At 35.7% G+C, this 12,023-nt stretch overlaps 1 protein-coding gene across 3 annotated transcripts in view; it reads left to right on the top strand.

Annotated features, from left to right (window-relative positions):
* The window catches only part of LOC145998629 (complement factor D-like), a 94,612-nt gene extending 82,912 nt beyond the window's left edge, over positions 1 to 11,700 (top strand). For all 3 annotated transcript variants that reach the window (XM_083135089.1, XM_083135088.1, XM_083135087.1), the window contains one exon: positions 11,418 to 11,700. In XM_083135089.1, coding sequence (XP_082991215.1) covers positions 11,418 to 11,573 — 156 coding nt within the window. In that variant the 3' untranslated portion in view covers positions 11,574 to 11,700. The remainder of the gene's footprint in view (positions 1 to 11,417) is intronic.
* Positions 11,701 to 12,023: the final 323 nt, after the last annotated feature.

Raw genomic sequence — 12,023 nt, 5'->3', positions numbered from 1 at the left:
CAAAGATTTGAAATATTTCTAATTTGAGCTCTGATTAAGAAGGATCTCAAAATCATAGAATCCTCTTAGCTTTGTATAATTTGTGAACCAGTGCCCATAATAGGAAAAATTGCTGTAATAATAGAAAACAACAATTCTTCTATAGGTATTATACACATTACACTTAAACCCCCTAATCACCCTTAGGTTAAGACATTGTGTGTTGTCCAGTGCCCACTGAAACTCTGTTTCATTGTTGATGGCAAACACATCATGCTCTGACAGTGTTGAGAATCTAATTCTGAAACCCTCAATAAGAGATTCAGATCTAATACATCTTGCAATGCCTCTTCTCTCAAAGAATGACATGGTGCATGCATAATATATTTAAGATCTATATGCACAGTTGCAATCTTTACACACAACAGTTTTCATAGAATAATCAGCACTACAATTTTTGGATTTTTGATCCAACAGATACATCAAAATCTCATTCAAATCAATAATACCTCTATTGTGGAAATTTCCTGTGCGGACAAAATCTGACCCTCTATACACCATGCCTGTGTTTGTAGTTATAAAATCAAATGCATCAAAATAGCTTAGGTACATGTTATAATTAAAATGTTTCCAGTTTGCAGTCTGATCAAAAGACATATGTGGTGTAGATTCAGGCCAGGTTGCAGCTTCATATAAGTATTGTACAGTTGTAGGTGTGATTTTCCAAGCTGTGTTATATTCTGAAATATTACTACCATCTGCATGTCTTGGGCAATCCATATGCACTTAAACTAATTCATGCACTTGGCCTAATGTGAATTGAATTGTTGTTTTAAGTCCACTTTATGCACAGAAAGGCTAATCGGGACTAGACCTACAGTTTAAAGTGGGATCCGAACCACTGTGTGCCTCCACCGGGTATCGAACGCGGAACCCCTTGATTACAAGGCGACGACGTTACCACTACGCCATCGGGGAGGTTCCTTGGCCTAATGTGATTCATCAGGTTGAAAGTATTCACTTGGCCTAATGGGATTGCACTGGGATTCTTGCATGCCGTATAAAATCAATTTATTGATGTTTCTGAGCAGTTTCACAGGGATTGTACCTATTCTATGAGCTTATAATTTTATACATGGGAAAATATTTATACACTTGTAAGCAGTTGAACTCTGAAGTATAACCTGCCTGCTGTATAATTTAAGTCTATATGTTTACACCACTGTACAGTTGTTGAAAATTTCTAATAATCAAATATACAACAGCCAGAAGATCTGAGTACACACAAAACATAGAGAATTGTACATGTATAACATCTGCATGTTCAAAAACATGTACAACAGCCAGGAGAGTTCAAATCTCAACCCCCCGTGCCTGTCACATGCATTATTTTTGAGTTATTCAAGTTTGTAGGTATAATTATAGGTTTTTTGAAAAAATTATAGAGACACAAATCATAGAGAATTGTACATGTATAACATCTGAAAAGATTCCAGGTCTCCATCACCTATAGTTTCTGAGATAAATTTGAAAAAATTATCGATTTTTTGAAGTTTTTAGTATGTTGTTCAGTGGTGCCTAACAAACATATATTTGCTTGTTAGAGCCCCCTAACATGCATAGTTCTCAAAATATTAACAATTTTGTTAATATTGGACTTTCTGAAAAATTTTATTTATAGAACAGACATAAATTGGACATTTGCAGCTTAAATATTGCATATATCAGGAAAATTATGGAAACAAAAAATGTAAAGAATCATGCCTAGAATACGCCTACAAAATTTTAAGTCTCCAGTACTGATAGTTTTTGAAAAAATCACAAATTCAAAAAATTATCGATTTTTTAACAAAACTTCTAAACAGCCTCTAGATTTCAAATTGCAACCCCCATGCTCCTATCTTGAAAAATAGGCAAGTTATTCAAGATCGAGAGAACAGCAAGAGATTTTTGAAAAATTATAGAGATCAAAAAGTTGCATCTTGAAATGCCTATGAGAAATCACCAAGCCCCATGTCTCTAGCATTCATGGTTCCAGAGATAATCAAAATTCAAAAAATTATCGATTTTTCAAAATTTGAGTATGTTGTTCTGTGAGCCATGCCGGGTCATCCCATCGGCCCAGAATGAAATTATTTGTATATGGGCACCTGTGTTAATTCTGAAATTAAAACTGTAGGCCCTAATTGAGTCTCTGGATTGAACATGTGTCAGCAGGCAGGTTATAATATTTTAAGACAGAACTGAGAGTAGAGTATCATGTCTCTGGATTGAACATGTCTCAACATTATTATACAGCAGGCAGGTTATAATATTAGAGAGTATCATGTCTCTGGATTGAACATGAGTAAACATTATTACACAGCAGGTAGGTTATAATATTTTAGAACAAAACTGTTTCTGGATTGAACATGTCTCAACATTATTATATAGCAGGTAGGTTATAATATTAAAACTATAGGTTTTAACCGAGAGTATCAGGTTTCTGGATTGAACATGCATCAACATTATTACTCAGCAGGCAGGTTATAATATTTTAAGACAGAACTGTTTCTGGATTGAACATGCATCAACATTATTACTCAGCAGGCAGGTTATAATATTTTAAGACAGAACTGTTTCTGGATTGAACATACATCAACATTATTACTCAGCAGGCAGGTTACAATATTTTAAAATAAAGCTGAGAGTATCATGTCTCTGGATTGAACATGTCTCTGGACTGAACATGCATCAATATTATTACTCAGCAGGCAGGTTATAATATTTTAAGACAGAGCTGAGAGTATCATGTCTCTGGATTGAACAGGGGTAAACATTATTTCACATCAGGCAGGTTATAATATTTTAAACAAAGCTGAGAGTATCATGTTTCTGGATTGAACATGCATCAACATTATTACACAGCAAGCAGGTTATAATATTTTAAGACATTGAACATGCATCAATATTATTACTCAGCAGGCAGGTTATAAAAATAAAGCTGAGAGTATCACGTCTCTGGATTGACATTATTACTCAGCAAAAAGTAAAGTAAAGTAAAAAAAGTAAAGTGTTCCCCTGTGCATAGCACCACACCATGAAGGCGTATAGGGGGTGTGGGGGTAACGCCCCACACTTTCTTGATCCGGTCGTGAGTGGGGGTGATGTGATCAGCATCACGCCCCTGACCGCCTTTACCCCCCAGGGTTTCCCCAAGGTACCCATGTTATTCGACGCTGGGTGGGCGCCGGGGCCGCTTCCACCGTTAGAAAAGTTCCCGGATTTGAACCGGCCGGGGATCGAACCCGGGACCTTGAGCATGGCAGTCAGACGCGTTACCGACTGAGCCACCGCGGCCATTACTCAGCAGGCAGGTTATAATATTTTAAGACAGAACTGAGAGTATCATGTCTCTGGATTGAACATGGGTAAACATTATTACACAGCAGGCAGGTTATAATATTTTAGGCCCGAGTATTAGGGATTTACAGAGCAGGCAGGTTATAATATTTTAGAACAGAACTGAGAATAATATGTTAGGATTTAACAGGTATAAATATTATAACCTGCTTGCTGTGTAATAATCACTGAAATTTGTGTATCCCAGCCCTGTGTTGAGCAGGTGCTCAGGCCTAATAGGATGAGACTTGGGCCAAAGTGTGTACTCACCGGTTGACATGAGAATAGAACAATGCCTGTGCTGTATCTGCTTTATATAGGTATATATTTTCAGGACATTGCTCTTTCACTGAACACAACCTTGACAATCCATTCCAGGCATTGCCTATGCTCAAAGATTCTTTAATCTCCACAATCCCAATGCCCTAAACTCTGTCACAAGTTCAATGCCACTGGGTTAGGAATTCTGTGCATTAATCTATACAATCTCAATGCCCTGAACTCTGTCACAAGTTCAATATTTCCTGTGCATGCAAATATTCAATGCCACTGGGTTAGGAATTCTGTGCATTAATCTATACAATCTCAATGCCCTGAACTCTGTCACAAGTTCAATGTTTCCTGTGCATGCTATACCTGCCTACTATATAATAATGTTGAGACATGTTCAATCCAGAAACAGTTTTGTTCTAAAATATTATAACCTACCTGCTGTGTAATAATGTTTACACATGTTCAATCCAGAGACATGATACTCTCTAATATTATAACCTGCCTGCTGTATAATAATGTTGAGACATGTTCAATCCAGAGACATGATACTCTACTCTCAGTTCTGTCTTAAAATATTATAACCTGCCTGCTGACACATGTTCAATCCAGAGACTCAATTAGGGCCTACAGTTTTAATTTCAGAATTAACACAGGTGCCCATATACAAATAATTTCATTCTGGGCCGATGGGATGACCCGGCATGGCTCACAGAACAACATACTCAAATTTTGAAAAAATCGATAATTTTTTGAATTTTGATTATCTCTGGAACCATGAATGCTAGAGACATGGGGCTTGGTGATTTCTCATAGGCATTTCAAGATGCAACTTTTTGATCTCTATAATTTTTCAAAAATCTCTTGCTGTTCTCTCGATCTTGAATAACTTGCCTATTTTTCAAGATAGGAGCATGGGGGTTGCAATTTGAAATCTAGAGGCTGTTTAGAAGTTTTGTTAAAAAATCGATAATTTTTTGAATTTGTGATTTTTTCAAAAACTATCAGTACTGGAGACTTAAAATTTTGGAGGCATATTCTAGGCATGATTCTTTACATTTTTTGTTTCTATAATTTTCCTGATATATGCAATATTTAAGCTGCAAATGTCCAATTTATGTCTGTTCTATAAATAAAATTTTTCAGAAAGTCCAATATTAACAAAATTGTTAATATTTTGAGAACTATGCATGTTAGGGGGCTCTAACAAGCAAATATATGTTTGTTAGGCACCACTGAACAACATACTAAAAATTTCAAAAAGTCGATAATTTTTTCAAATTTATCTCAGAAACTATAGGTGATGGAGACCTGGAATCTTTTCAGATGTTATACATGTACAATTCTCTATGATTTGTGTCTCTATAATTTTTTCAAAAAACCTATAATTATACCTACAAACTTGAATAACTCAAAAATAATGCATGTGACAGGCACGGGGGGTTGAGATTTGAACTCTCCTGGCTGTTGTACATGTTTTTGAACATGCAGATGTTATACATGTACAATTCTCTATGTTTTGTGTGTACTCAGATCTTCTGGCTGTTGTATATTTGATTATTAGAAATTTTCAACAACTGTACAGTGGTGTAAACATATAGACTTAAATTATACAGCAGGCAGGTTATACTTCAGAGTTCAACTGCTTACAAGTGTATAAATATTTTCCCATGTATAAAATTATAAGCTCATAGAATAGGTACAATCCCTGTGAAACTGCTCAGAAACATCAATAAATTGATTTTATACGGCATGCAAGAATCCCAGTGCAATCCCATTAGGCCAAGTGAATACTTTCAACCTGATGAATCACATTAGGCCAAGTGCATGAATTAGTTTAAGTGCATATGGATTGCCCAAGACATGCAGATGGTAGTAATATTTCAGAATATAACACAGCTTGGAAAATCACACCTACAACTGTACAATACTTATATGAAGCTGCAACCTGGCCTGAATCTACACCACATATGTCTTTTGATCAGACTGCAAACTGGAAACATTTTAATTATAACATGTACCTAAGCTATTTTGATGCATTTGATTTTATAACTACAAACACAGGCATGGTGTATAGAGGGTCAGATTTTGTCCGCACAGGAAATTTCCACAATAGAGGTATTATTGATTTGAATGAGATTATGATGTATCTGTTGAATCAAAAATCCAAAAATTGTAGTGCTGATTATTCTATGAAAACTGTTGTGTGTAAAGATTGCAACTGTGCATATAGATCTTAAATATATTATGCATGCACCATGTCATTCTTTGAGAGAAGAGGCATTGCAAGATGTATTAGATCTGAATCTCTTATTGAGGGTTTCAGAATTAGATTCTCAACACTGTCAGAGCATGATGTGTTTGCCATCAACAATGAAACAGAGTTTCAGTGGGCACTGGACAACACACAATGTCTTAACCTAAGGGTGATTAGGGGGTTTAAGTGTAATGTGTATAATACCTATAGAAGAATTGTTGTTTTCTATTATTACAGCAATTTTTCCTATTATGGGCACTGGTTCACAAATTATACAAAGCTAAGAGGATTCTATGATTTTGAGATCCTTCTTAATCAGAGCTCAAATTAGAAATATTTCAAATCTTTGCAGCTATATCTGGACAGGTTCCATAGGTCAGAATTTGTTACAACACACAGTGGGATGTTGTATAGTGGTGCAGATTTCAATCATCACCTGCAATCTTTTGATGCATACACAGTAAAAATTTAAAAATTGCAGCATTGGGTGCTTTAATAGGATAATAAAATCATAGAATATATTTACAGAATGTGAGTGCGGGAAACCACTAAGCTGCATGCCTCTGCTCTTGAGATAGCCCAGCCTAACATGTAATGTTGTTTGCAGGTTGATTCAAGATACAAACATTTTTTGAAAGAAGAGATATTTCCAGATACATCAAATCCAAATCTCTTGTTCCTGAATTTAAATTGAGATTCTCAAAATTGTAAAATATATTGTATGCTCCATAATGCTTACATAATTTGTAGAGAGGCACTTTATAGCCTGTTTCTGGTGCTCAGGGTCTAGCTCCTGGTCTAGAAAATTACAAAATATGGCCTTGCAATCTAAGTTATACAGGGCAATCACACAAACATTTCCAATCAATTTTGTTTGGAAATGTTGATGACTGTGCAGAACAAGTATAAGTGAAATATTCCATGCTATATTCTCTATGGCATTTTGGGCATATTTTTGTGAGAATTCTGCTTTTGTCTGATTACAATTCTTTTGGTGCTTAACCCAATTGGGGCTGGATATATTCTTATTGCATTGATTACAATGTTTTTGATTTGGCATTTTTATTATTGGTTTATTATATAATATTTCTTGGGGTTCAAATCAAAATTTTATACTTAATAAAAAATATCAGTTGGGTTCAGCAGTGTGCTTTGTATATTTTGTATGTGTGTGTGTGTGTGTGTGTATGTGTGTTAATATTTTTGGCTTTGGTATTTATATAAAATTTCTTGGGGTTCAAATCAAAACTCTATACTCAATAAACCTATGACAGGTTGTATAAAGCTGATAGCCTACATGCACAAAAATAGAATAAGTACAGAAGCACTTGGGCAGATATAAACCCTTTGTTCAATATCTTACAAATATGTTTGATATGAATAATAAAAAATTCTGTATATTAAATCAAATAGATTTGTAATTCAATTTATACAAATCTGCTATATTTTTGTGTTTAAAAAATATGAGAAGCACTGCAACAACACACCCTTATTCTTCAACAACTCTCACAATACTGGCTGATATGCAATGCAAAATCTCTTTATATAGCCTAAGCACGGACCGCATTGAAAACATCTGAAACAATAAGCCAATCAGAATATAACACATCATCACATTATGTCATAACCAACCAATCAGAAAACAACACATGCCTAATAATTTATTGCATAATATTGGGTAATAATTTGTTGCAAAACATGATGCAGGAGCTCTTGCCTTATAATTTGTTGCATAATATTGGATAATAATTTGTTGAACAACATGATGCAATAGAAATAAACCAGAAGTAAACATATGTGTGTGTGTGTGTGTGTGTGTGTGTGTGTGTGTGTGTAGGTGTGTGTGTGTGTGTATGTGGGTGTGGGTGGGTGTGGGTTTTATGAGGATCTTGGCTTAATTTCAAGTGTATCCAAAGCAATATCAAGAGGGGCATATTTTTAACAAGCTTATGGACAACAATCTGGCTGATGCAACTTTTGTAAGTATGGGCAAATCAATCTGAGGGGGGTCATCATTTGTACACTGTAGTTTCGGGAAATTCCCAAGGGCATTTTTACAAAAATCTTGGGTTAGTCAGGGTGCTACACTTGAGCAAAAAGCTCATATGGGCATGTTGAGCTTGTTTTAAGTGTAGCCAAATCTGCTTGAGGGGGGCTCATCATTTGTTGAGTTTATAATATTGTATTTTATACTACTGATGAGATATATAATAAAATTGATGGACACTCGCAAAGAATACACATGCCTAGGCCAGGATAAATATATATATATATATAATACATATATTCCATGTCATTCCCAGAAACAAGTTCTAGATCCGCCTATGTGTATGGCCACAACCTGTGTATTTATATCTAACCCAAACTAGTAGCAAAAAATTACAGCTAAATAAATTCCAATAGACGGAATTCCTTAAATTATTCTCCTTATTTTCTTAAGTTCATATAAGGCTGTTAAGGCAGTGTTAAAAACACTTCATGCACAATCTACATTTGTGACAAGAATTCTAGCAACCCTTCTGGTGTGACTGGCAGAATTGATATCAGTTGCGGATAAACCCTGATGTTTGGGAGAGACGATGTTTTGAAGGCTTCTGTCCAGTGGCTGTCACAAGGGGTCTGCAGATACCGCTGGGTGAAGGGGGGCGGGGGAGGTAAAGCAAAGGGGCCCTCAGTCGGTTTCGTATCATAGTCATAAAGGAACATTTTTTCCACATCCACAATATAAGGAGCATACAACTATCCAGTCTATGAAGTTAAAAGCAGCTTGCTAGAAAGCAGAAGGAAACATGACACTTCGCATTGTTTACGATTCCATTGTTTGAGCTTTGGGGCAAGAATCAGGTGCTAATAATAATATTGTTTGGATGTCAGAAGGTGCGCGTGCAGCGCGAAATTATCGAAGCAATGAAAATACCGCTCTTGCGCAACAACCATGGCTGATAAGAAACCTAAAAACAAGATCGACCAATCTAGGCATGTTTGATCGAAACAAAGGAGAGCTGTAGCTTCATGATGCTATTATCACAACACTAAATCCTATTCATTGAGGATATCAATATATACATTTCACCTGGACGAGTTGGAGTTTTAGCGCCCCTCAACTTTCCACCCTGTTACTCACCCCCGTCTTTCTACTCTGCTCATCCTACTTTCCGCCTTCCTCCAATAATAATAAAACATGACTGCATTATAATTAACGGTTTTAATGACAAAAAACAGCGATGTTTTGTACTGTGGATGTTTTGTGCTGTCGATGTTTTTCCCGTCGGTTTTGTACTGTGGATGTTTTGTGCTGTCGATGTTTTGTACTGTCGATGTTTTGTGCTGTCGATGTTTTGTTCTGTCGATGTTATGTGCTGTCGATGTTTTTGCGTCGATATTTTGACGTATAACCCTTTGGGATAGCAATGCCTATAGGGTACCCTAACACTAAACGAAGTCCCATCCAAAACATAACCTCTCCTTGTTCAAGCCGAATAGGAAGTTTTGCAGTCCAGCCAGGAGGCCACCGAACACGACAGATTTTACGATAAAGTTCCACATGTTCCTGACCAGGTCCATTGTCCCAATATCCGAGCGCAACAGTTTCCGTTGAGAGAAGGAGTTTGAAATTGGTCGAGGAATTTTTAAAACCTTTGCACTAGGATTGTTGTAGTTCTGCGTATGATAATAGTGATATTGCTTCACTAAATTCAGTGAAAGATGTCATCAGCATTGTTCTGTCAAGGTATTGTGTATCGTGTTTTCAGACACTTACAACACTAACGCGTAAAGAGAGTTGGTAATTTGCTCTGGCCTGGTAATATTTACCCTTAAAGAAGATCACGATAATTACTTTCTCTCCTATGAATGCCATATGACTTGCAAGCCGACGTATTTTTATTTACTTTGTTATATGTAGGTAAATATATAGGGTGTCCAAGAAGGTACTTTACAACTTTAATGCCATATAGCACAACTTGTAATTGGCTTAAAGAAACATATCATGTCTCATTCGATTTACCAACACATGAAGTTTTATTGTGTGCTAGTCTACTTCAACATGCGCACCTCTTGTGGCGCGTACACCATCTAATCAAAATTCCTGTGGCAATGGCAACTCTTATTCTGGCCTTCAAATAATCAAGATCAATGGCATGAGTCTTGTACATTGTGTCTTTGACATAGCCCCACAATAAGAACTCCAGGGGTGTAATGTCAGGGTATCTAAGAGGTCAGGCAATTGGACCATCTCTTCCAATCCAACGTGCTGGAACTGTCCTGTGCAGGTCATTTTTCACGTCTAAGGGCCAGTGTGATGGTGCACCATCTTATTCAATACCTAACAAAAAAAACTTAAGTGTTGGTGAGTCACCTACAACAAAGTATATTCCTCTATGTCAATTACAAGTTGTGCTGTATGACATCAAAGTTGTAAAGTACATTTTGGGACACGTGTATAGCTTATGACTTTTAGGATTACAAACAATTCTCCAGTAACTTCTTCTTTTATGACTTCTAGGTCCAAATACGTATCCCTTGCATAATACTATTTTTAAATATCCTTAAATTTTGATCCTCTTTTTGTTTAAATGGCCCTTAACCCATGTGTGGTACAACGAGGTCAATTTGGACCCCAGGCGTAAATAAAACTGCTTGTTCTTGGCACCCATTTCTGTACTTTATCTTCAATGTTTGCTGATAAATGTCCATAGAAAATATTATGCATTTCTCGGTCCGTATTTGGTATGGAGGGAAATTTTCATGTCTAGGGTCCTATCGGTCGGCTCCTGGGCAGACCAATCACAGAGTGCAGAATTATTTTTTGGTAAATTATGTATTACAATGTTTTTCTTGTGATATTTTAGGGTAACTCATGATGTAACAACAGGCTTATCCTCGACCAAGTATAAAGAATTTCTAAGCTATACACACGCACACACACACACATATTACTGTATCATTTAACGGCAGACCTCGAGATAGATGCATATAACACAGTCTTGGTTTAAATTTCAGATTATTCTATTACAATATTCTTGCAGATTCTTATAAATGTAGACCTAATAAATATAAAATAATCAAAAAGTGATTGTACACAGACGAAAGAAACAGACTCGTATGGAAAAATACACAATACAGAACTGGAAAATATACATACATTTCCCAGTACTATTGGAATAATGAGATCCAAAGATTTCAGTGGGCACTACTATACGTGTGTCACGTATAGAGGAATAAATAAATGTATGCAGGCGATTTCTGCTGGGAAACCTGAAGGTAAGGGACCTTCTGCAGGGAACTGACAAAGCTGGAAGGTCGATGTTGAAACGAAACAGAAATAACAACCCTCTATTATAAGAGATAGACTGCAAAACTTGTAGTAGCAATAAACTTGCAAATTTAGGAATGTCGGGTAGTTATATTTTTAATTAATGTGAAATTTATGAACCCTTGTTAATTTTGAAATCTTGGAAGCTATTATTTGTAATGTTATTACATTGCTTAAAGAAAGGGACTTGCAAATATAATTTTCTTCTTCTCGCAGGGTGATTCAGGAGGTCCCTTAATTTGCAATGGCGCATTGTCAGCAGTTGTGTCTTTTACAAGTGAGTCTTGTGGTGGTTGGACACCACTCTCTGGCTTTACTAGAGTGGCAAAATTTCAAAATTGGATCCTGAATATTATAAACCAGAATATGTAAATTAAACATTTAAGCATGTGAAAATGTACGAATTGTGCAATAATATAAATTCATAAATTGAAATATGATATGAGGATTTATTATGTGATTCCAATTTTTTAGATTAATAAAATGATTGAACATAATTACAGAAGCATATGATTTTAATTCTAACCCATAAATAATGTTACTCAACTTGAAGACAAATATGTGATTAAACACGAGGATTTCAAATGAACCTTCTGTTAAATTAAAAATTTCAAACTACTGGAGTTTGGTATTCAGAGGTAATGAATTTTACAATACACGTAAACATGAAATAAATTATCACAGAAATAAAACGTAATAAAATAAACCTTTTAAAATAATTTCAATTTATGTCATACAAATTACTCTTTCTTTCCAACAAACGTTTTGTCAGAGTATTATGTAGAATGACATGTTTGTTATTATAGAGAAGACAGTGTGATA

The sequence above is a fragment of the Lepisma saccharinum genome, chromosome 14 (genome assembly GCF_977018435.1).
Source record: "Lepisma saccharinum chromosome 14, izLepSacc3.1, whole genome shotgun sequence".
In the NCBI taxonomy this organism is placed as follows: Eukaryota; Metazoa; Arthropoda; class Insecta; order Zygentoma; family Lepismatidae; genus Lepisma; species Lepisma saccharinum.
Note: the sequence above shows the minus strand (reverse complement) of the source record. Positions and strands in the feature narration are given on the sequence as shown.